Below are 28,000 nucleotides of genomic sequence, written 5' to 3' on the forward strand. Positions count from 1 at the left end.
TATGTATATCTAATGTAGTGTACATAATAATTTATGTACGTTTTCTTTTTATTCGTCACTTTGCCTCCGCATTGTGCTCGCTCTTGTTATAGATCCTTCCGGAATTTGTATTGGTTCATGGTTGTCTTTTATTTTCAATCATGAGGTTAATGTTGTTAGTCCTATAGAGTTGCAATGAAGACATTTTATCTATATCCATCTTCTTATTAATATGGCATCCGAAACTATATTTTTCACTATTCTTCGGTCCCTGTAAAAGAAATGTATACCAGACGTTTTGTTCGATGATACATTGAAACATATATTTTGGCGGTCGCTTTTTTTTTTCAACAGCCATTTTTTTACAAAAAAACAAAAAAAAATCACAAGCCACTCTTTTCTTGTGTTACAAACGCAACCGCCTCTAAAAAAATATGCACTGACTTCGTCGAAAAATACTTTTTTTTCCGTCTTTATTTTTTTTTAACGGTAGATGGTGTGTGATGTATTTTTTTTTATAATTTCTTACAAATTATGTCTAAGTCAGTTATGAAGCTAAAATCTAAATACAATATACAAAGTCCTTAACTAGAAAAACTGAAAAAACAAGCATCTTTGTACAAATGGGATAATGTGAAACTGTTATATAAAAAAAATCTGCAAAATTAGTCTTTCTTCATATAATTTCAAAAAACGTTTAATATTGAATATTTTTATCTTTTGTAAAGCCAAAAAAGAGTTTCCATAGACCCATTGTTTACAATAAAAAATATATATTACAAAACCTACGTAATAAAAGAAATGAAAAAATCTATTAGCTATATAAGTATAAAAAACACACGACACAAATTTAAACAACAATTAAAAATAGAAATTACAAACTAAACTAACTTATCCATTGAATTAAAATTACATACCAAGAAAAATATTAATATTATTTAGTAATTTTATAAAAAAATGCATAAAAGTTATTTACAGGTAAGAAATTTTCTTTATCGCAATAATGAAATGGGTAAAATAACTTGTTATTTAGAACTTTATTGAAATATTTAGATTTTCTTATTCAAATAATAACATTAATAACTTCTGGTATGTTCATTCAAATCCAATATAAATATTTTTAAACACTACATAAAATACGATCATACTATATGTACGTGTTAAAGTCATAGTAGTGATTTTTATATATATATAAATGTTCTCTTTAAAAAAACTTTTTTAAATAAATATTTATATTTTTCAACTCGAATATACGAAAAAAAACAATTTTATTCTCTAAATGCAACCAAAATTTCTAATTTTCTTAAAGAGATCTATTATATATTTTTTCCAAAAATACAAAGTCGAAAGTTATTTATTCAGTGTAAAGCTTATACAGTGCACTGTTATATGATTCTCAATTGGGCTAATTAAACATTTATTGGACTACAAAATATATTTATACAGTCCATTTTATACGCACAAATTTTTGAATTTCTTTTAAAGTTTAATAATTGATGTATTTTTTTTGTGTAATATATAAAAATAACCAACTTAAATAATTAATTAATAAAAACACAGCCTATAGATAAAAATCATTTTAAATTGTATTTAGAGCTGAAATCAAAGCTACAATATTTGAGAATTATAACGAAATGCACTGTAATGCCTTAGTATAAATAATATATAAGACACAATATTAATATATGTTTTCCATCTTAATAACGTGCAGGCGAATTATCATTAATAATTAATGTTTATTTATTATATTTTAAATATAAAATATATAATATTAATATTATAATAAATAAACATTAATTATAAACAATATCGCGTCCAAAGTTAGTATTACTTAGTGTATGGACACGTTTCTCACATGTAACTAAATATCGATATTAAAAAGCGATTTTTTAATCGATTCAACCATTTCATAGTAAATTGTAACAACAAATCTTATACTCGTACATGAAAAATAAACTTATTAAATAATCAACAAAACAAATTTAAGAGAATAATAATAAGTAAAAACGATAAACTCATATCCCCGGTCTTATAGACATAGTGAAGCATTCCTTCACCAAACATGGCCGGAAATAAAGAACAATATACGAATTATAAATAAAAGTAAAGAAGAAATTTCTGGCCTTTAAATATTATAGAATCAATTATATCATATTGATATATAGTCCAAATAAAATATAGTAAAACAGAAAACTATATACGAAAGACGCGTAGAACTTAAAGAACATAATTTTTTAGGCTGTAAATATTCTCGAACGGGCTATATATATCATATCGATATATAGTCCAAATAGCGTATAACACTTCTAGACGACATCACTATCATTATTTCATTTAAATAACGCGACATATCAAAACACTACACACTTCTAACCATTATAATAAAATAAATTGTACCGGCATTAGTCTAGTATAATCTAATAAACATTTTTCTTTCGACAATTAAATCAAGTATTAGATAAAAATAGTTATTGCACGCGGACTCGTTTGTAAACTTGTATTTCTTCACTATTTTCAACCCCCAACGAAAACCAAGGAATATGTTATATGTTTGACGTGCGATTTTAGATTTTCGTTTGAAAGGTGATATAATCGAGTGTTCTTAGCCATGATTCAACAAAATATATTCAGCCGTTAGAAGATTATCAGCACTTTTCTAATTGTTTGTTTGCTTTTAGAGATTTTTGTGTCGGGGGTTGTTAATTACCAATTATAATTATTTATTACTTGGAAGCGCACGTTATAGACATAGTTTTATTAATCTAGATACTATATAGACTGGACTATAGAACTATTTTTACTTTTATTGTTATTATAAAGTATTTATGATCTTTTTAACCAGATTATTATTTAGATACGAATAGTCTCAATTAGTCTGTTACGTTTATAATAGTTTGGACTATATTCTACGTTTTTGGACTGTTTTTTTTTTACACTAGACAGTATAGTATATACGAGTTTGTCTTTATTATAAATTTTGTTATAAATGGCATTGGAAATTTAAATTACGATCTTAAAAATAATTGACCATCAAAATATTTTCTTTTATTATTTGGTTTTATGACAATTTAAATTAAATCTAGTTTCATTACATAAGAATTCAAAATATTTGTAAGAATGTAAATATTAAAGTTGAGAATAAATAATATAAGTTATTTTTTCTAGATCTTTTCTTTATAATGTATGTAGCTTTATAACTTGAATCTAATAAATATGAGTCGTCTTGATTTCTTTTTTTTAAATTAAAAAAACTACCACGTATAACAAAATCTACATCAGACTGATCTAAATTAATTATCAAACTCACCTCAATCTTTTTTAATAATTACTTCTTAGTTTATTAATTATCGCGAAAGTACCTTTCAACTTTTAGTATTTATTTATCGAATTTTAGAATCTAAGCTTAGAATAGAAGAAATTAAGTATCATATAAAATCTATGGTTTTTCTCTTTTAACCCTCAACGAAAACAGAGGGTCATGGGTGGTGTGGAGGTTGTATTAGTGTTGTATGTTCAATGTTAATCTATCTGTGACATCGTAGCTCCCAAACGGATGGAGCAATTTAAATTTTGTTTTTTTTTTTGAAAGGTAACAATCAATTCTAACTTAGATGTTCAAGCAAAAATGTTTAATCTTTTGGAGATTACCAGCTCAGCTTTTTAGAGCTTTTTGCGTCGAATGAATTAGATAAATATAAATTTACAAATTTATGAAAAGAAATACAAGGTGGAATTGTCAGCACCACTTTAAATGAAACCACAGTTTCAACTACTCTATAAAAGCCTAATATAATTCAGAAAAAAAATAATTTCCAAAAATGAAAAAGTTATTTTTTCAAACAAAATAAATAATAAAATTATCGTTTGTAAAGTATAACATAAGCACGCACACACTTACCTGTCAAAGCGGCAACGTCGCATACGTATGTGTGCGTCACTCGAAATACAGGTATACAACGAAACGAAAACGAAACGAAATACAGGTAATTATACAGGTACAAAAAAAAATCCTACGTCCAAACTGTTCAGTTATCTTGCTTAATTTTTTTAGTTCTGGGTTTGAAATATTTTATTCTATATGCAGTTTCAGTAAAAGGAGCGCTGCCTCTTCCACCCTGTATAATTTAAGATAAATCTTCATAATTAATAGTTATTTTTATAGGATAAAATATCATTATCGAATCCATCTGTCGAAGTTATATTTTCTCCTTAAATCCTTCTATTATAGCATATATATATATATTATTTATTTCCTAAACACGAACGTTGAATGCCTAGCGCTATCAGACTAACGTCAATACATACTTATATCGAGTTTACGAAGAAACAAATGTGTTTTATTTATGAGGTAAATACATTTTAGTTTTCAATATTTCGTTCCTCTTGAAACTTCGTCTATTTTAAATATATTGGGTGTGGAGCATATGCTCAAAATATAACTCATAAATATAAATGAAATTATTTAAATTTAAATACTCAATATTTAATACAATACACTTTTTTATTTAAAACACTTGAAATGGTTAGAATATATAAATGACTTTTGTCAATTTATGTTTATGTATAATATAAATATATTTTCAATCAACAAAATTATACAGAATGGCCATATTGTGGCTCGAGTGTTAAGCTGGCGGATAAATTGTTGTATTTAAAAATACTAAAATAGGTGGGAGGTAAAATGTATCATATCATTACATTCTCTGTAGCCACTCTACTATACGCATAAAAGCTAGTTTCAAGAGTATACAAAATATCAAAAACGTTTGTACAAAGTGCTAGCCTATAAAGTACTTACTGTCTATATTATACAGAGCGTTCAAATTCGTGTTATAATACATTCTCAAAATTAATAAATTTTATTCTTGATTTCAGCAGAACATTTTATTAACAAAAAAATATGTGTCTAATATGGAACAAAAGTCTAAAATATATTTATTGTTATTATTATTTATATAATTTGCATTACATAAGCAATCTATGTGTATATCTAGTATATGACATATTTTTGAATCTGACAAATATTGATTTTTTTAAAAAAAAGTCGTTATATTCCATCAACTATACAAAATGAACTCCTGTATAATATAAAAACCTATCGTTACAAACGTACCAATTTCTAAATTCCGCGCATAATAAATATTACATTTAATTCTACAATAAATATTGTACTGTTAAGACCATTTATAAGGCTTAAAGGAGCCATTCATAAATTACGTCACACGTTGTTTTTTTTAGCTTCACGCTGTATCTTGCATACAGTAGGGTAATCAGAGGAAACGAGTCGCGGCGTTGTGTTGAGTAGCGGAATTCAACGCCGCACTTTTGACTTATCACCAGGCAAGGAAATGAAAATATCCTTTCATTCATCCCACCCAACAACTGTGGCGTTTACAATCACACATGTTGTGTTATGGCGGCCTTAGTGTAAATATAATATTTCCATAATTTCAAAATATGATGTACAAACAAAACTTCAAAAGTACCGTTTTAATTTAAAACTATGTAAAACACTACGATGCCACACTGAGTAGTGGTGGTTCCATTAAATATGACTAAATGTGACAAGAACGGGGAAATATGCTCAGAAAAGTATGACACATACGTGTGACGTAATTTAGGGAACGACCCCAAATCGATAGAAGTGCTAAATTGTCGACCACTATATTATAATATGACGTACAAAATGTCGCCATAGTTAAAAAATGTGTATAATATATGTATACTGCTATATATTTACTTCCCATTACTTTTATATTATTATAAATTTGTATTATTTATTGCTTTAAATTGGTGTGATTTTTTCCGTTCCGTTGCTTTAGTGTTATTAAAACACGCTGTATAAGTTTTTTTTAAGTTATAAGAAAAAAAATCTTATAATTATTCCGTTATATTAGATATTAATATATCAATAAAAAAAATAATTACGTCATTTTATTTTTAATCTCTCTTATTAAGAACTTGGAATAACCGATCTGTTCTTTCAGTTTATATGTGTATGTATATTCCGTTGTAATTTTATACTATAATTATGATGTATTAAAAAAAGAAAAAATATTTACCGTTGATAGAAACATAATTATGTATATGTGTGTATGTTTACGTGTATAATGATTTTAAATTGTCAATCCGTCCAAATTATATTTATACGGCATAGGTAATTATCCGTTAAATAATCCCGTTATTTAAATATTAGTAGATATATCAAAATAAACTGTTGAAACTGATAATTCTTCAAATATAATATAGTTATTAAAAAGTGGCAAACTAAATATTTTATTCCCTGAATAATATACAATAATGTATATGTGAATTTAATAATTACAAGAAATAACAATTTTATAAATTACGTAATTTTTTACCATACTGAAAGATCGTATCATATAAAATATATAGTGCTATGCAATTTGATAAAACACATATATTTAATTTGAATAGTTTAAGCCACTTTTACATGGTGTTTTTAATATCATAAAAGAGAGAATATAATGAGAAAATTTACATAACACAGTTTCTATAAATATATATATTATACATCATCGCCATTATATAGAAATATAGTAAGAATATTATACAGCGTGTTTAAAAGAGTAAAAAAAGTTAATCCACAAAAAAAACAGATAATGAAATATTAGTTATACATAATATTTTATCAATACAATTCAAATTTATAAATTAAACCTCAAACATTCAAAAACGGCTCTTTTAACTACATATCCATACAAAAGCGACAATATATGATAATTAATAAGATTTTTTAGTAATTCAATGTTATTTTGTACGCCGGTTAGGTTTCCAGCGATGGTTGGAGGTCAACGCCGCCACGAGCGATCCTCTTCATCCTCGTCATCTTCATCGAAACGCAGTAAAGAATCTTCTGTTATATCTTGTTGGTTCTAAAATATAGGGATATAATTTTTAAAATATTGCTGCGATCAATTATCAAAGATTAAAATTAGGTAGATATATGACATTTCAAGGCCATCATGTCGAAGTGGCACACGCGTGCGATGGTAAACGTTACGGTTGTGGGTTCGATATTTAATATTATTATTTCCTCGCTTTGGTAAGGAGGCAAAGTGCGGCATTAAAGTTCCTTCACCCAATACGCTATGCCTCAGGAATTCGGCGTAAAGTGTTAACAGCGGCGTCAACAGAAGTGTTCTCCGCATGTAACTATAAACATTTAAAAAAGAAAAGATCTTGGCTTGGCTTAGACACTCTGTTACTCAAGCACCGCAGTTAATAAGACATTGCATGTTGAAAGGCGGAACTCATCGTCGTGCTTTGACTTGTTACCAGAGCGAAATGAAAATGCCAAAATATATTTATGGCTATTTCCATATATGTACATGCAAATATATCTATATCTAACCTGTACCTCCTTATGTTCGGCCACCGTATCACCGTTGTGCGCGGGCGCGGCGTTTAACGCCTTCGTACTGGCCACCCATGTTATCTAGGAATAGAGGTAATATATTAGAGATTTTATTGATAGAATGTAAAGGCAGTGGGTTCAAATTATGATTGGGGGGACGAATTGTATTGGTTAAATTTTTTTAACTAACGAAACCACGTTTTTTATTCGACTCGTTTGTTTTTTTTTTATCTATTTGAAGTCGATTCAATTGTTTTAAAATTATATTAGATCTACCCTCCTTTATCTAAAAAAAGATGAAGTATTACAAATTTTTAACAATAAGTTTAGTCTATTTCGTTATAGCAAGTAAACAAATAATAGACGATAATACGACGGCCTTAAGCAATATGATATTACTTAAGGCCGTCATCTTTTACACAATAATATAAAACGAAAAAAGAACTCACCGACAAAGTGCGATCATTGTAGTTCCTCGCTCTAAGCATCGCTTGTTCTGCGTGCGGACGCGCTTTATACTGCACTATTAGTTCCGGCACCGACATGTTCACCTCTTTACCCACTATCTCGCCGTATTGCTGATGGATGGAGTAAAAATTGTATTCATCATTATAATATGTAGTTATAAGAAAATAGTCGATTCAATAGTCATTCAGATGGATAATAATCATTTACCTCGATGGATGGATCGAATCTACTACCATTTCATGTACACTATCAGACTCTTCAACTGCTACACAATAACCTCTACATTTTTATTTGTGACTTTATAATATTTGTATATTTATTCTCATTCTCACTACGCGACGGCTGTAGTATTCTATTCCCATTCCACAGAATAATTATACTTAAATTATTTTATTTTTTCACTCTCAAACAAAACACGACCTAGTTTTCAACACAGTGCAGTGCGTGCGAAACCTAGCATCTTAACACAAGGTTCCCACTTCCCACCCTTCTATATATGGGATATATACAGCGTAAACCATAAAATATATAGGTATACTCTATTCTCTCTTACAATAAACAACTTACCGCAAAATGAGCCTGAACAGCTTCCAACTCGTCGGGTTCGAACCCGGACACGAGCAGCGCTCGCGGTCGGTGGTCTACTGAGTTGTTGCCGCTGAAGGCTTTAACGCCGCGAGTGTAACGCATAGCCGGGTTGAAACGCCCACCTCTGTATTTTTGGAAAGAAAAACGTAATTTATTATATTAAAGTAATTAAATAATTTCGCAGAGAATCTAGTGTTGAGACACTCCGTTCCTCACTTTCCGCCGAATTTTGGAGGCATTGCGTGTTGAGTGGCAGAACTCTACGCCGCGCTTTGCCTCGACACCAGAGCGAAGAAATAGAATCATATCCTCGAGTGGGGATCGAACCCATAACCAGTCGTGGTTACGTTTTATTCAACACGCAATGTATCAAATATTAGATGAGAAGTAGGAAAATGTGAAACTACTCATTGTTAGGTGTTTTTTTTTTCGGAAGGACAAGACAAAGGAGCTGTTATGAAACTAAATGCAATAGTTGCGGATTTGATTTCTGCTTGAATTGATTATGGGTGAAGGTTCCCCAAAAACTAGTGCATACTAAATTCTCCCGAGATGTGAGAGATAGAAAAAAAATGTTGATAGGAAAAAATGGTATTATTTTGTTGGTTTTTGTATTGTATTTAATTTACACATTCCATCGAACCAGACTTACCTAATTTTCCTCTTAATAATGCGATAGCTTGAAAAAAAAAATTGAATGACAATGACTCAATAACAATTAAGTTTTTATAAAATATAACAACTATCTATATATATAAAATCGAAAGGTCACTCACTCATCACGAAATCTCATAAACTACATGTGCTAGGAATCTCAAATTTTGCATAGGAGTTACTTATAGGACGTAGGTGCTCGCTAAGACGGGAATTTGCAATATTCGACTTCTAAGGGGTTGTTTTTGGGATCGAAAGTTTGTATGAAACTTCGTTACTACAAATGATAGGAGTCTCAAATTTTGCATAGACGTCACTAGGACGTAGTCATGGAGACAGAAATTAATAATAACATAGTTCACGCGGGTGCAACCGCGATCGGGCCGCTAGTATAATATAAAAATATGTTAATTGTTAATATAAAATATCTTAATATGTTTTAAACAGATAAAAAAAAACAAATAAATAAATACATTTTAAATTTAATAGCCAGCCGTCTTGAGCCAATCAAAAAACCTATATATACATTTTTTTGTTGCTAAAAAAATGACTTCATATAAAAGTACCAATTATTTAATTGTCCTGAATATCCTACTAATATTATAAATGTGAATGTAAGTTTGATCTAACATGTTTTATCTCCTGGACTTATCATACCTAGAGTGAGTTCGTCGTACTCCAGGGTGAGTGGGGAACTGTAGCGCCATCTGACGACGCATTTCAGCTATTTTTTTTGCTAGCTCCGTGACATCTTGTCCTTCCTGTTAATAAAAAGAAATAATAAAATATAGAAGCATATAGAGCAAAAATAAAGGAATAAATAACAATATAATTTTTCTTTCTCCTATAGATGTACTCACAGACGACAATTAGCGTTTAGCAAACGTTCAGTCATTACGAATATTTAATTTTATTCTGTTTTATGTATGAAACTGTAACACTAAGAAACGTTTGGAAAAGCAGAGGATATATTTTGAATAGAAGATTTATCCTATACAACAGGGAAGGCCAAGAGAACTTAGTCTTGAGTCACTCCGTTTTCCATGCACCACTCGAAAACTGGACATTGCGTTTTGAGTAGTGGAACTCAACGTCGGACTTTTTTTTGCAAGAGCCGGGACGCTTATGGCGACTAAACCCACAACCAACCGTTTGCAATCACACGCTTTAATTAGTAAGTAAATAAATTAATAAAAACTTTTATAAATAATAAATATAACAAACCTGTTGCTTCGTTATAATATCTAACTCTGCATCCAAAATCTCCTTTTGAGCTTCTTGATGCGTTTTTGGTTTCTTAGCATTTACCTGTAAGCAAAATATTATATTGTTATTCTATATTTATAATATAAATTAAACATTTTAGAGCAAAGTGGCCTGTATAATAGTACAAGTGAGCGTGAACGATATTCGATTAAAAATTAATTAAGAAAATATTTTTTGTAGGAAAAAATTTAAAGAAAATATTATAATATAATTTTTAAAATATATATTATTTTTATGTCTGCTATATATGCTACACTGATTCTTGTAAACTACAAAACAAATTAAAAAACTAATATAGAAATATAAAAGAAAATATTTAATTGAATTTCGCTCATTCCCCTTAGAAGTAATCATCGAACTGGGAACAATAACCAATCGAGGCTTGCCACTGAGCTTATAGTAACAAAGTTATTTACACTTTTAAAACAAATACACAAAATCACAACAGGCCATTACCAGATTATATATTTTATGTAAGAATCATACAAAAATGCATGAAGGGAAGCCATTATAAGCGTAGTTAGACTTTTACATTAATATTTACAATTGCACTCATAGTGAACAATTAAGGGTTTAAGCATTAGATATTCATTTAATTAGTTTCGATATTTTAGGGTCGTTATTATTTTAGATGAAATATTTATTTAAATTTATATTTCCATTGGTCCACTATGTAGTCGAGGCAAATCGCAGAATTGAGTTCCTCCACTCAACATGCAATTCCTCCAGAATTCTGCGGAAAGTCGGGAACGGAGTGTCTTAACACTTGGTTCCTTCTGCCTACCCTGCTGTATGCGGGATACAGCGTGAAGCTGATTTGATTTTGTAAATTATTTCTAAAATTCACAAAATCTCACAAACAGCTATTTTTAAATAGTATTTGACAGGAAGATTTCACATTAAGTAGGGGCGAATCGATATGCCGGTATCGATATATCGGTTCTTTGAACTAATTTAGTAACAGTTGAAATTTAAGGTGTTTTTTTCTATTTGGAAATTGTTATAGAAAGTGCAGTACCATAAGATAGGAATTGAATAACCTGGATTATAAAAGGGTAAGAATCAAGCGTCGGTTGAGTCTTATCAATAAAAATAAATAAACAAAAATAGAATCGTTTTTTTTCCCAAGGAGGTTTTTTTACTTTTACTAAACACAAGACTTTCTTCTTCGGCACTAATGGGTTTTGTCTTTTTAAGCAGTCTAAAATAAATAAACATTCGGTCTCTTGTTCAGACAATAAAAAAAATCGTTGAATAATCAAAAACACTTTGTTTCTATCCAAATATAGGTAATAAAAATTATATTTTTTAAACTAATTTCAGTATTTAATTTGTTTTAGTAAAATGAATATGAATTTATTATTTTTAAAATATTCTTATGTACAGACAAAAATATGTCAGTTATTAATTAATGTTCTATACAATTGTAACCCAGTTAAAAACATTAAGATATAATCATATTAAAATATTTCTACATACACAAAAACATTTTTATGATTCTAAAATTATATATTCATTTAAACTACCTACAATGAAATATCTTCAAAAAATAAATCTAATACACCTATAAATAATCTATATCTATATTTTTCTCTATAACATCTGGCACTTTCAAAACATAGGCTTTAAGTCTACACATTATTTTAAGTTTCGAGGCTAAATTTAAAATACTGTATTTTTTTACCTTTTCGTAGTACACTTCATTAAAACATATGCAATCGATTTCAACCTGTGACCATCCCAAATTATACTACTCGAAACTGTAAGTAACTGACTAAATTATAACTAAATTCACTAACTGTAACTAAATAATACTAATATATTTTAATTTCACAACATTATACAGAGTGGAATTGTCAGCACCACTTTAAATGAAACCACTGTTTTAACTACTCTATAAAAGCCTAATATAATTCAGAAAAAAAATAATTCCTAAAAATGAAAAAGTCATTTTTTCAAACAAAATAAATAATAAAATTATCGTTTTAAAATAAAACGCCATTTGTAAAGTATAAGATAGGCACGCACACACGTACCAAACCACAACGTCATACACGTATGTGTGCGTGACACGAAATACAGGTATGGGTAAAAATCGTGAAATGAAAAAAAAATCCTACGTCCAAACTGTTGAGGTATCTGGATTAATTTCTTTAGTTCTGGGTTTGAAATATTTTACCCTATATGCAGTTTCAGTAAAAGGAGCGCTGCCTCTTCCACCCTGTATACTAAGTATAAGCTAGTATATACCGCTACCCGTATTATTTATGAATATATGTATACAATTTAAAAGATGCTAAAGCTTGTGATTTAAATATTTTAAACGATCGTTGCTGTTGCGCATACGCGGACGCCGTAAGAAAAAATAAGTTTTTTTATAAATGAAATAGGACTTTTTTCTACTTTAAAGGATTTAAATACAATTTAATCATTTTACTGATTATAGGTAAGCATATAATCTTATACTAAATATGAGTATATGAGTTATTTGAAGCGACAAACAAAAAGACAAACAAAATTTCAAAAATAAAGACGAAAGAAAAGTTTATAGCGACATGCCTCATAGAAGTATTACATCATACATCACATCAAAACAGACTTAAAATAAAAAAAAATAACAACTAAATTCCAGTCCAGTCAATTAATCGAATGACACGTGAATCATGCGCATGAAACCCGATATACAATTTATATTCTAATAAATGACATGTGAAATCGACATGCACGTCCCAATACTCCTAGAATAGTCTCGTCTCAGAAATGTTACTATAAATAAATATATTCCTAAATTCCCAACATAAAAAAAAATCTTCATATGAATGAAGTCAACTTTGAACATCCTTTGTTGAGTCCAGAAAGTAGAGTTTCGCGTCGTCCACTTTCATCAACCTCTTCATCTTTCCTCCATTATCACCGATATTATGTTTTCGGTGGATAACCGTCCACTTCCCTTTTACCATACACTATTTCATTCAAAATTTCAAAATTTTCAAAATTTTCATTCAAAATTTTCTTCATCACATAACCAGAAATAATGCGTGAAGATTTGTGTGCATAGTTAAGATATTTATATTCATGAAAAAGTACATGTTATAATACATACCATTATAAATATAAATGTCTCAATCGCTATATCCACTGTTTTTTTTTTTTTTCTTTTTATTTAAGAGCTTTGTCGTGACAACAACCATGCCGCCCTGTTTGGTTAACATTCTAATTAATGTTAGTTACAATCAATTATTTTTATTCTGAACTATATACAATATTTTTTTCCTAACACAAGAGTCTGGTACTGCTAAAGCACTATTACATGCTCCTATGTCATTGTAGAAATCTCTGCAAATTAACCGACGTCTCAGAGGCTCATTCTGGACACATTCCATCGTAACATGATATACGTCATCTATATCAACTATTCTTAACACACATTTGTTATCTACTAAGTTATGACTCACATTTTTCACTGTTGCATCTTTAATTTTTTTTTAACCATTCATTCACTATATTTTTAATGATTAATTCGTTAAAAAGTTTCGACATCAATTAAAAATATACATGTTACGACATCTATTCCCGAAAATGATCATGTTGCGCCCATATAAATCACACAATCCCACAAAATGTGCATGGCGTGAGTAATATACATATGTTAATAATGGGCATGTATGAACATGTGCATGTGGGCAGGCGCATGCGCACGCAACTCTCGGTACCTGATCTAGGTGTAGACGCGACATCGATCGAGACACGTTGTCGTCCTGTTTTTTTATACATAATTATTATTTTGATATTGATAAATTGAATTTACTTGTGGTTGTTTGTTTATACTTTTTTATTTTATATATATATTTATTGCTAAAGATTTTTTTTATATTCAAAAATAACTTAAGAAAATAATAATTGTAATCAGTTCTTTTTATAAAAATTACTAAATTCTAAAACTACATTATAATAATAAAAACTGTTTCTATTCAACAGTTCAATTTGTCTACAGTCGGTTGTGGGTCGGATTCCCATGTTGGAGAATGAATTATTTTCATTGCGCCACTCTGCTAACAAAACTAAGCGCGGCGTTAATTTTCGTCACACAACATGCAAAAACTAGAAAATTATACGATGCGTAGGGAACGAAGTGTTTCAACACCAGGTTCCTTCTATGCATATCCTTCTATCGGGGATAAAATTACTGGGTGAACTTAATAAAAAAATAATTACCTGCATCTGTCGCAACATGGCGTTGTAGGCAACAAGTTCTTTTCTTAATTTCTCTATGCCTTCTTGCGCCGCGTTCACAGCCTCCATTAAAATTGGTTTTTGTTGTTCCGAAACATTGCCTTCAGAGAAACATTTAATATTACATATACAAATATTATTAAGTTGGTTGGACTGAAAGATTCTTTTTTATTAGATAGTCCATTTTAAAACGAGGGCTATAGGTACAGTACAGGTAAGTGTGACTGTAATAGCGTCTAGTTGTGGGTCCCCACTCGAGGAAATTAAATAGTTATTTAAATGTATATTTCTTTGCTCTGGGGTCGAGGCAAAAGCGCGGCGTTGAGTTTCGCCGCTCAACACGGAATGTCTCCAGAATTGCGGAAAGTGGGGAACAGTGTCTTAACATTAGGTTCTCTCTGATGAAGCTGATTTGATTTATTTTGATTAGCTACTCTCCCCACTTTTCGAGACATTCGCCGTCGAATGGCGGAACCCAACGCCAAACATATTTTCTATATAAATTAATATAATTATTATATCTTACCGGTTTCCAAACGATCTATCAACAATCTTTGCTGCTGCAACTGCGTTTGTAATAGCTCTTGAGCCCGTTTGTGCATTTCCACTACTATTTTACTTTTATCTTGACTCTTTACTATTTCCTTTTTGTGTGTTTGTCCGTTCGCATTCGCTGCTTCCTTTGCTTGCTGTAATAGATGGGTGGAGTGATTAGACACTATGATTTCTTTTACTTTTAAAGTATTCTTAAATAAAAAAAAACTTTCAAAGTTAAAGTTTAAACTTAAGCGGGCGATGCCGCGCATGGGTCATTAGTTACATAATATATTACCTTCTCAGCAGTAATCTTGTTATCAGCAGTGGCCTTGATGTTATCTCTGTTGATAAGAACCTTGTTGTGTGATATTGGATGGGAGTTCTGCCTGTCCATCTGTTTGTTAGGTTGTTGACCACCTGGCGCCATGTTTTCTTGTTTATTCTGCAAACAATTTGGTTCGCAATCAAAAGGCAAAGGAATCTGGAAACCTAATGTTAAGTCCCATACTCCGTTCCCCACTTTCTGCCGAATTTCTAGAGACAATGCGTATTAAGTGGAGGAACTCAACGCCAAGCTTTACCTCGTTACCAGAGTGCGGTAATGAAGATATTAAATAATTCATTCCCCTAAGTACGAATCGAACCTATAACTTGCTGCGTTTACAGTTGCAAAATAAATAATAACACAATTCACCTCAGGATTATGCCAAAACACTTTAATAAATCTATTATTGAGCACCGCCTCAGTGCTCTTGTACGCGACGTTAGCTTCTGTCGGATTGGAAAACGTTATTAACGCAGCTTCGGGATCACCCTCGTAGCAAACCTGGGGGGAACACAACGGCTAATTAATTGGAATTAGCTCATTAACTGTGAATAATTAATTAATTATAATATAAGATCTCACATACTCTTTATAAATTGACTAAACTAAGCTTAGGTAATTAACAAAGTATTATAATTTATATTAATAGCACATAATTATTTGTAAATACATTAGACTGATAAATTTTAATGTTATCAATATTAATTTAATTTCGACGTATCGCAATAAGAATGTAATTGCAACGAGCACTAACACAATAAGCAAGAGGTCTCTAATCTAGGACCAACAACGAAGCATAATAATATATTGTAAATATATTTATTAACAAATAGGATTTGAACATAACTCCCGTACGTAACAGGGTAGACTGAAAAAACCTAGTGTCAAGACACTGCGTTCTCCTCTTCAAAAATTACCTGTATATTAACAATTTTTCCGAATTTGCTAAAATGATTGTTCAAATGCGTTATATCGTTGAGGCCACGCGGTACTTTCTTCACTTCAAGTGAACAATTCGCGGCGTTGGCCGGTAGAGGTGGTTTTGAAATGCCTGCAAATAAAAACATTATATAAAAATACTACAATATAATACTTAATATTATAAATGTGAAAGTTTGTGAGTATGAATGTTTGTTCAAACTTCTAAAACTACTGAACGGATTTAGATGAAACTTTACAGTAATATGACTTATACATCAGAATAACACAGATTCTACAATTTACTTAAAATTTTTGAATAATTTGGCTATAATATATCATAAAGTTTGAGCGGGCGAAGCTGCGTTTGGATCACTAGTATTAAACATATGCTTGACAGTATACATGTGGATTCAATCTCCACTTAAGGGCACATTCCGCATTTTATATTTTGACGTATCTAGTAGTAGTTGAGTGACGGAATTTAAAACCGCTCTATACCAGATTAGGTGGGGAAAACAAAAATAAAAGAAAATTGATACATAAAAAAATATTTAGTCCAGAAGCATTTTTAACTACCAAAATAATATTAATATTATAGCTATGGATTTATGTAGTATTACGCCCATACAACAATGAAGATAGAGAATACCTAGTGTCAACACACTAAATAATATATAATTTCCACCCAAATTCATGACATAGTGAGACTGACAAAACTCTACTTCTCAATTTTTCTTACCAAAACGCAAAACAATATCACTAAGTAGAAATCGATCTCACAACCAAGTTTACTATCTTACAATACAATATAAATACTGACCAAGTCTATTATAATCAAAGTTTTTCTTCATAGGGGGCGGGTGGCGGGGTGCGGGAGGCATCGTCGCGCCGGCCGGGGGGTCGTGGCGTACTCTGTTTGGAAGAAAGCCGAAATTAATTTTGATCACTATTGAAGCAAATTTATACAGTAAAGAGAGTAAATGTTAATAATTTTTATAAAAATTATTGTTTTCACAATACAGACCAGTATTTTTAGAGAAATAACATTATATTTTTATAATATTATAAACCAAATATTCTAATAATGAAATGTATTTTTTACCTAGGTATAGGCACCAGTTCTCTTGGTGTCATGTGGTGAGGTGGCAAATGTGGCATCCCGGGACCAAAACCCCCGACCACCGCCCCACTCCATATGTCCGGGGCTGCTGGGTTGTATTCTGGGTGTAAAATTTATGAAATATTATTTGAAAAATATAGAAACTAAATTAAAAAGATAAGTGACTAAATTTACAATTTTAGTAAACAATTTAGAATACTTAATCAATTAACTGTTAAAAAAAACTGATAATCATCAAAGAGCTGTTTATTTTATTTTACATATTTTCTTAAATCATTGTTAAGAATACTCTCAATTAAGTCACCTTCCATACAAATAAAAACGATTTTAAAATTGGTTCATCCGTTTAATAGCTACGATGCCATAGACAGACATACAGATAAACACATACACAAACACATCAAACTTTTTTTTTATCTGTTTTTATTTAGGGACTTTTTAAGTAAAGAGGATACAATAATGTCAGTCCCATTGTTAACATAACTAAAATACTTACTTGCTAAAGTAAATTTTAAACTTATTTAAATACACTATTTAACCTTAAACTTATACAATCATCTAGCTACAACAGAATTTGGTTTAGACAGCAGACATTGAAAAATACCCAAATCCAATGTATTTATGTTGAAACGACAACATAACTTTCTACGAGCCTCGGCATTGAGAACACATTCCACCAAGAAATGGTGTACATCTTCATCTATCCCACACAATTCACATTTTGGAGACTTTTTTCATGAGAAACCCAAATTTTCTTAGTGGCATATGACCAGAACGAAGCCTAAGACCCATAACAATTTGATGACACATCAAACTTATAAGACCTTTCTGTTTTCGTCAAGGGTTAACATCTATACACCGAAAAGAGTACAGGCAGATGCTACGGTACACATAGGGTTACATGTGGGGCACAGGAGATACTCACCGGGCACGGGCACGGGCAGAGGCAGAGGTGGCGGCAGGTGCGCGGGCGGCAGGTGCGGCGCCAGTACGCGGCTGAGCGCCGCGTCCTCCAGCACCACGGGGTCCGCGCCGTGGTCCCACTCGCACATGTCGCCGCGCATGCAGTAGCCCTTCACTGAGGAACAGAAAACAATATTATTATTAGTCTCTACAAATGGAACTTATATATTATCTTCGGTGTCTGTATGAGGAAGATCCACAAGAACTGTTATTGGAGGCATTTATCAAACTAATCGAATAAATGATATTTTAAATTGTTCTGTTTGTCTCTTTGTCTGTATGTTTGTATACACTAATCACAGAAACGTTTTAACCAATGAGATGCTGATTTCACTATTGTATTTTGTTAAACTTTCGTTACTATTTAGTGTTTGTTTTATTTGCCTAGGTCCATATAAAGATATAAGTACGTAACATAGATAAAAATATAACAATATTGTTAGATCTCATAAAAAAACATAAATGTGAAAGGTAAAGGCTAAGTGAAAGGTAATGCGTCATTCTCGATAAGAAAATGGGAGTTCCATATGGGTGCCGAGTTTTGTGTTCACTCGAGATAAAATGATTACGAAAACTGAAGGCGACTGTGAGTTTTTTGTAAAGGGGCCACTGAGGGCCCTACATCTGGGTCGCAAGTCCCTATTAATATTGGTATTTGAATTTACAATATTAAAGTATATTATTATAACAACTGCAGTTTCCCTCGCATGATTTAAATACAGATAAAAATAATATGTAAATGTTTAACCATTCTATTCTTCCCCCATCTTACAACATATTATTAATAATAAAAAAAATTACTAAAAAACCAGTTCAACTATAACAATAAGCATTAATTGCTCCAAAACCGGCTTTCACCTGACAATCATCCAGAATAAAATGTAGGCCAAATATCTATAATCCAATAACTTATATAAAAATAGTATAAATACATCATATACATACTATCAAAATCTCGACATCTTCTCTTATACATATCACCATGGTCCAGTCTCGTCTCGTGCGGAGACAAAGACCGGTCGCGTGACCTGTCGCGCGACCTGCAATGAAGAAGAATATAAAAAAACTTTTTAACATACTTTTGAAATGCCGTCGTGGCACAAGCGTGTAACTAACTGTAAACACGACGGTTGTGAGCATGAGTCCTATTCAGAGGAATGAACATTTTCAAACAAGTAAAAAGTGCAGCTTTGAGCTCCGCCGGTTTCAATGCAATGTCTTCCGAATTGGGACAGTGCTTTGGGAACGGAGTGGCTTAACATTAATTTCCTCTGCCTATCCCCTATACAATAAAAAAAATATAAATTTTTTTTACTATAACTTCTCGTCTATTTCTCACTCACAAAGGCAGTCTCACTATAAATTAAAGTATAAAGTATAATAAGAAAATATCCACTCACCGATCTCTATCTCTAGAGCGGGAGATCCTATCTCTGTGCTCTCTGTCGCGGGACATCCTGTCTCTCTCTAATTCGCGGGGCATTCTCACTCTTTCTCTCTCTCTTTCTAATTCACGTTCGCGAAGGATGCCTGGTGATCTTGATCTGTGAGAAGAATATAATGATAATTAATTTTAAAAAACGCCTACGATTTTATTAAACTGATACAACATAAACAAGAAACCTCTTTACTTTTAGCCTCACGCGCACACATGGTAACGCGTTGTGGCTGTAGCTGTAGCCGTGTGACTGTAAATGTGAAGGTTGTGGGTTCAAATAAAATATTTAAGAATTACATTTCTTCGCTCTGGTAACGAAGCAGAGCGCGACGTTCTACCACTAAACACGTAATGCCTTCATAATTTGGCAGAAAGTAGGGACCGGAACGGAGTGTCGTAACACTAGGTTTCCCAGTTCAAAGGTTCCCTCTACTTACTATCATGCTACGTGCGGGATACAGAGTAAAAAAATACACATCTAACCTAGATCTACTGGTGTGTCTTTCAGTAACGTTGGGCGGGCTGCGGTTACGGTAGCGGCCGCGAGGTGACGGCGACCGGGATGGCGGGCGTCTGGAAATATACATATGTGTAGATAGAATATAAATCTATAGGTACAATAAAACTGTTGCTCACCATTGTTTGTACATGGAAGGTATATGAGAAAATCTACTATTGTGGCATTTGTTAATGTAATAGAACCCAAAATAATTATTAGTAAGTTTTAGTCCGTGCGTTTGTGCACGCTCATCTCTCTCAGAAATAATTTAACCGATACGATACGTCAATTTTGCAACAAAAAGTTTTATTGAATTGGCTGAAACTTTAGTTATCAATGTATTAATATTGTCTTTATAATAATAATGTTAATAGATCACGAAAGTAATTCAAGTGAGAAAATAAACAATTATGTAGTACAAGCAGCGGGCGAGGCCGCATAAAATATTAATTACTTAATGTAATATATAAAGAGGCGTTCAGAGTATTACTAACGTAAATTTGGGGGCCTTTCCCACGTTACGTTACATAAGATTGTTTTATTTTCATTAACTAATAAACTAGGAAATGTATTATAATATTATTATTTATCATTAGTTACTTTGTGGTCCAATGTGCCAGTGTTTGACTGTAAAATTGTTAATTGTGGATTTATTTTCCATTCGAGAAAAAAATACTTTTATTTCTCTGGCAAATAAATGCACGGCGTTGAGTACTACTCATGTTTCGAATATAAGACATTGTTGTACACTCACGTGTATCACAATGTCTTATATTCAAAACATCTAAAATTTTTTAATACACTTAACGAAAAAAAAAATGTTAGTTTTATTTTATACATATTTTAGAAAATAGTAAATAAGAATAACTTCAAGAACACCAAATTTTATTTACAACTACATTATAGTGTCGGACGAACCAACAAATCCAGCTTTTTACAATGACTTTATTTACTCTTGTTACAATATTTAGATACTAATTCTAATTTCAATTCCATTTTCAGTGTCATTTGTGTTTTAAGATAGAATATTATAATTATATAATGTAATAAACCCACATTTATGTAAATGTCAATAAAAAATGTTGGTAATGGGGTCACTGAAGTTTATGGGGACAATGGGCATAATGACAATAACGTTGAATGAAAGATCAGTGTCAGTTAGATAGTGTCAATAATTTTAAAAAAGTTTATAGGTTCAATTAATTCAATTCGTTGAATGGCGGCAATAAAACTAATCGTATTCAGGCCTTAAAAATTAACAAAGGAAGTTAACAAAGGAACAATAATTTTACTATAATAATTTATTGGTATCAATGGGGTTAAAATCTGTTCAGGTCTAAGTAAATATAGAAATGTTAGTCTCTTTTACAGGCAGTGCATATTAGCCACAATTTTAAAAAGATCAGTAGTTACAATGAGGTAAATTTGTTAGTAAAATAGACCCGTTCGTATACCTGACCAGTATCATAAGTCTAATGATGTAAGTATAATGGGAACAATGATATTAAGTTAGGTAAATCTAATACATATATAACCTGACCACTGTTTGTCTTGTTCAGGTCTAAACAAATAAATAAACTGATGTCAGCGTCTTTGATATTTGCAATAATTTTAAGCAGGTAAGTGAGCCCAATGAGATTATTTAATGGAGACAAAGACAATAAATTAGTAAAGCAACCCCGTATATGTACCTCACCAGTATTTTTTAAATTTGACAATCTTGAAAGAGTCAGTGGAGTCAATGGAGTTTAAAGGTGTAATGGGGCGAATGAAAACAAGTTAGTAAAAGCAATTCCGTACATATACCTGGCGTACCGTCTGTCGTGTTCGGGTTCCCGCGGACGTCGGGGACGCGCGCGTCTTTCCCAGGAACGGGAACGACGACGACGGCGATCCTCTTTGTCTCGTGCCTAGAGATTAAATTTTTTAGCTTTATTGAAAAAAATGCAAAAGCCTATATGCACAATATATTAAAGGTTATCGTGTCGCAGTGGGCCAACGTTTAATTGTTAGTGCGACAGTGGCCGATTCAAATTCGGGGGCATACCCTTACCAAATGATTCATAAATCATTTTCATTTCCTCTCTGATAATATTGGCTTATAGCAGTGAGCCCCCTGCTCCCTGCTATAAGCGAAATATAGCGTGAAACTATTTTTTTATTTTTAGATATTAGATATCTATACCAATAAAAATAACACTTACGGCATCAATTCTCCTATCTCTCCTTCTGGGAGGTTCCACTGGTTCTTCTAGAAGCTGTGTTGGTAAGACCTAAAGAAATATAATAATATATTTTATAAAAGAGAAAATAAAGAGTAGTTAAAGGATGAGTTTATTTGGTATTTATTAAAAACACGTTTTAAAAATGAGCACTTGTTTATTAATCATTTAAAAATTAACAGCAAAACAAAAAATATTTATAGTCCGTGACATAGTCATAACATTTTTGATGAAGACAAAGCTACCACTACAAATATAAGGTCAAATCTGTTTTTATTTAAGTTATTTAAGTTATAACATCATTGCCAATTTTAAGTCTATTCAGATAAACTATGCAATTAATTTGATCGCAATTACATAAAAAGATAGCCTTTCATTATTTTAAATTGGATTTGGAATTTAAAATAAAAGTTGATGTCCGATAAGCACATAGTCTAATGTACGAGCAGGAATTTTTATTTAAAATAATAATTTAACTAAATACTTGTCATTGTTTAAATAAACTTATCTAATTTAAAACTAAAAGTGCTTCAACGAACATTGCAATGATTATAATGGACTATTTCACATCCAGCATTGAAGTCTACAATTTCGATCCCTAACATACTACATAAATAGCAAAATAACAAAAACACAATGGGGACAATGAAATTACCATAACTTTACCATTACCATTTATAATTACAACAAAAAATAGTTTAAGCTGCCATCAAATAAAAACAACTAACCTTAACAAGAGTCTGTTCATGATGGGGCCCATGCCTCTCACCAGCGTGACCACCGTGGGGCCCACTATGAGGACCACTTTGGGGTTGGCCACCATGCGGCGCATGGGGTCCACCATGAGGCCCATGAAGATGAGGCTGGGGGCGCGAACGCGGCACTACAACACGATGGGCCCCAGTGCTGTCTGATCGTGGTCGTGGAGCTGGTTTCTCTGGTTGTAGTTGTGGTTGTGGTAGTGGTGGTAGTGGCGCTGGGACTGTAAAAAGAAAATTATATGTATTTAACTTGATTTTAAATAAACTTTCAATACGGTCGAAGAGTTGACGCCGTCCTGTATGTAGGCTTTATGAATTTTTGAGCATTGTTGTCGCGCCCGGAATATAACAATCAAAAGTAAGAAAATATTCTTAAATTTATTGTGCCCAGCCATCTACAGCAGGGTCGATCGGAATGTAGATATGTATATGTATTTTGACATACAATTGTATTAACTAAAAGTGATGTAGGTTCAAACTTTGCATGAGATGGCAAAATATTTTACATTTTGTTATAGAAGTGTGAAAATGTGACACAGTGAGACAACTTCTGAACCTTGGAAGAATGAAAGATTTAACAATTATTTTTGGTAGCCCTGACAGATATACACGGTGTTGAGTTACCCCAGTCATCATACCAAATTAAGTGGTCTATTAACGCCCAATATTAATAATGTATCTCCTATCTCCAGTTAACGTCTATCTCGTACTGTCCGACATGTCTGTCCAATCACTAACCTGCGTGCCTACCTCCATCTCTGTCTATTTCAATCTATGGTAGCAATTTTTGGATTAGGATTGGTTATTAACATTGGGCGTTAAGCAGTACTTAATATACATAAGACGATAGACAATGAAAAATCAATCCATTGGGACTCAATCTTAGAACCAACAAATCTATACATACTATTATCATAAATCTAAATATTTGTTCAGTTAAACACACTAAACTCGGAAAATACTAGCTGAAATTGAAAAATTATTTATGTGTTAGATTAGATAGTTTATAAATCGGGCAAGTCTAAAGGCTATACTGTAGACGACGCGCCTCATTCCGAAATCGAGTCGTAGGTATTGGCGATAAAGTTTCAAAGTTGTTTAACCTTTAGTAGTATTTTTGTGGTAGTAAGTGTTTACGTTATTGGTATCTATGCGTACCTACTGTATATAAACCACCCCCTCAACTCTCGAGATCCTAAGATCAGAGTTGAGAGCAGTTTATAAACAGAATTTGTGAGTGTTATATATCACAAGTAATTATTTCCATTTGACCAAAGTGGCTAAACAACAGTAAGAAATGAATAATAACATTTCTCACCATGATTTCCCTGTGCCCCATGGTTCCCATGGTTCATGAGATTGCCATGGTTTTCCACTTCAGGTTCCTTCTCAGGTTCCACAGGTCCCGGGGGAGGTGACGGCTGTTTCTCGACGGTAGTGGGTTTGAGATACTCTTGACTTTCGAGAGCTTTAAACAGCATGTCGACGAATGGTTTTGTTTCTGTAAGTAGCATTTTATTTTAAAAAATTATCATGATTATTTTTATACAAGTGGCCTGCCCGCGGCTTTGACCGAGGATTTATATTGTACTAAAGTATTAGAATGTTTAAAAGTCCTCCTGACGAAATTAATGCTTAATTCAACAGTATGTTTTATGCGTTATCAAGATACTACTACCACCATACCTACCATTTGTTGACAATAGATAGCGTTACATATGTCTATTTCTACTATATCAAATATTAACTTCTTATAAACTTAAATACTTATATATTTTGATAGAGTGAAGCGATTACAATGAAATAAAAACTAAAACCTTCACTGAATTACTTATAATTTTTATGTATAAAAGTTGTTTAAATTTGTTATGTACTTTTATGTGATACATGTTCACATAAACAGACAAACAGACAAAAATTCCAAAAATGTTGGAAATGAATTCTGTTAGTTATCCTTTAACACCCTGGTAATTTTTTTTAAAACTATTTTCAATGTATAGAAACTACTTTTCTACAGATTTATTATAAGTATAGATATAGATTATCATGATGATATTCATATAAAAATTGTTAACTTAATTATTATATTAATGCTTTTGAATAAAAATACATTGAAAATATGTTTTAAAATTTATTTTTATTTCTTTTTCTTGTTTGGGTAATCCCAAAATAAAGTTTAATAAATCATATAAAGGAATTAGTGTCTAATTTTGGCGGAACTGGCACTTTTTCTCATTACCAGTATAAGGAAATGAAAATAATTCATACCCTCTGATGGGAATCCAATCTACAACCGTCGCGTTTACAGTCAGACACTTACCTTGCTGTAAGAAAACATCGAGTTGATCCAGCATCCCATCTCGGAGCTCATCTAACGGCTTGTCCTTCTTGACCAACGCGTAGACGTACTTGGCGAGAGCGGCGGGGTCCGCGTCGCATCTGTTGAAAATAATAAAAGATTTGTTATATTTAGTTATAGCAAAAAAATAAATTTAATAAATAAAATTTTTCTCTTATAACAAAACGAAATGTGTATTGAGTTTTGCATCTCAATACATGTTTCGAAAATTAGGCAGTGCAGGTTCCACCTGCGTACGCTGTAATATGTGGGATTCAGAGGGAAGCTAAAAAATATATGGACGACGCCGAACATAGAAAACTCACTATTTCACTTTGTGCCCGCAATTTTTTTTAGCTTCATGCTGTATCGTGCACATAGGCTACCCTAGCCAGAAGACATGACCACATATCATTATGACTATTAAGGTACAACACACAAACAGGAGCACATTGTAAAGGAACAATTTATAAAAGAAAATTACTCTGCAATAATTTCAACCAACACCACTGAAAAAATCTTATCTTTTGGTTACCAATTGATATCACAGTAGCATTAATTACATACTACGGTATATATGTATGAAGCCATTTCTAAATTTTCAAGAACCTTGTTTTATCCTCTGTTTTAGAATAATTTATTTTACTTTTCACCTCACAAAATATAATTATCTCACAGACATCTATTATCACTAATTGATATAAAGTTCATATAAATTTTTTTTTTTATTTGAATAAATATGTAGTTAATTGCAAGTTAATGTATTTGACAGTCAGAGACTCTCAAGTATATTGGTTAAGTCATTTTTTCAAAGCTCTTATTCATAATATCAATCATAATTTTATATTATGTTTGAGACATAATTGATATTGGTGACTGTATATTCTAAGGTTGCTAAACCGTAACTAAACATCAAACTATACAATAAGAATAAATTATATATTTACGTTAGTGGCCACCTCAAAGTCAACATTAAAATTATATCAGCATGAAGTAATAAAAACATTGCATGGTGGAGGAGGTTTATCTTAAAATAGATGTTTTTGTAAGCCCTGTGAGTCAATATCTATTTATATTTGAATGTCATATGGGTTTTAGTGCAGATTATATAAACAATTTATTAATTTTGATGAATATATGTTATCTTATTTATATTAAATTAACTTTTCCTTAGTGGTTCGCCTGCATGGTCAAATAGAAATGAAGGATTGTATATGACACAATAAATTCTAAGTGTAGGAAGTAACTGCGAGTGCAGGTACAGTGTATGTAAAAATTCTACTACTATGACTATTACAAGTAATATAGCCTTACAGCCTTTCTCAATTAATGGATGGACTACATGGACTACAATACAATGAATAGACTACACCATCTAAGACAGTAGTTACAGGAATTACTGCATTTAGGTAACCAACTTTTTTAAAATTTTAATGTTAGTATAGACATAATTAATTTAAAAAAATTAAAAATAATTTTAAGTCCTATACTTTCAGGACAGATAGAAATAATTCTTTCCCCTAGTGAGAATCAAACATACAACTGTTACATTTAGAGGCAGACTCAATACCACTGTAATATGTTGACATCTAATAAACTGTAATGAAATCAATATTTATAATTTAAAATATTATCAAAGAAATAAATAATTTGAATGTATAAAATGCTCACTTACCAGCTACAATTTTACCTATTTATTTTTTATCTATGTAACGTATGAACCTCAATGGAATATTTTATGATAAGATTAATGAGGTTATAAATTGTATAATCAATTTCTAATCAATAACAACAGAAAATGTATGGCTACGTCTTAATTGTATATAAAAATGACTGTTAAATATGATATTTTAAACAAATTGTTATGAATTTAATAGTTTTGACTAACTTAAGTCATGAAAGTTCTGAACATACTGATAAAAAAAAATTACTTATTACGAAACTGTAATGTGACACCTGTGCAATTTTTTGTAATTAATTATTTTAATTTCTTATTAAAACATTTTTATGATACTTAATATTTAAAAGGGAGAAAAACCTATTAAAAATATATTAAAGACGCGTTATATATAAAAAATAAATATGGCTGAAAACTCACAGTGGTTCCAATATGGACGTCAACCAAGTCTTGAACGCGTCAGGATTTTCGATAATCATATTATATTATGATATGTACACACAAATATCCATGTAAATGATACACAACACGAAATTACAATAAATTAATTTATAGATATATTATCACACGGTATTATAAAATGCTTTTAGAAAGTGTTATTTTTATTCTCGTCTACATGCGATTGCGACAGT

At 31.3% G+C, this 28,000-nt stretch overlaps 1 protein-coding gene across 8 annotated transcripts; it reads right to left on the reverse strand.

The window, feature by feature from the left end:
• Positions 1–302: 302 nt before the first annotated feature.
• On the reverse strand, positions 303–28,000 carry swm (Zinc finger protein swm). 8 transcript variants are annotated; one of them, XM_085205027.1, is made up of 25 exons: positions 27,789–28,000; positions 25,673–25,791; positions 24,671–24,853; positions 23,320–23,573; positions 22,574–22,642; positions 22,185–22,279; positions 20,354–20,443; positions 19,833–19,976; positions 19,378–19,472; positions 18,395–18,547; positions 17,452–17,569; positions 17,170–17,261; positions 16,346–16,479; positions 15,798–15,929; positions 15,399–15,545; positions 15,093–15,255; positions 14,549–14,667; positions 14,047–14,091; positions 10,292–10,375; positions 9,725–9,828; positions 9,066–9,092; positions 8,393–8,537; positions 7,807–7,935; positions 7,355–7,438; positions 303–6,875 (listed from the first exon to the last, which is right to left on the reverse strand). In XM_085205027.1, exons 1-25 carry the CDS (start codon positions 27,845–27,847, stop codon positions 6,792–6,794), a joined length of 2,868 nt encoding a protein of 955 aa, XP_085061153.1. In that variant the 5' UTR covers positions 27,848–28,000; the 3' UTR covers positions 303–6,791. The 8 variants fall into 8 exon arrangements, with proteins under 8 accessions (XP_085061153.1, XP_085061151.1, XP_085061152.1 ...); XM_085205025.1 differs by having other exon boundaries at positions 22,176–22,279; XM_085205026.1 differs by having other exon boundaries at positions 7,361–7,438; positions 22,170–22,279.

Source organism: Heliconius melpomene, chromosome 20, assembly GCF_056956725.1.
Source record: "Heliconius melpomene rosina isolate 202511_hmr_F chromosome 20, ASM5695672v1, whole genome shotgun sequence".
NCBI classification, from domain to species: Eukaryota; Metazoa; Arthropoda; class Insecta; order Lepidoptera; family Nymphalidae; genus Heliconius; species Heliconius melpomene.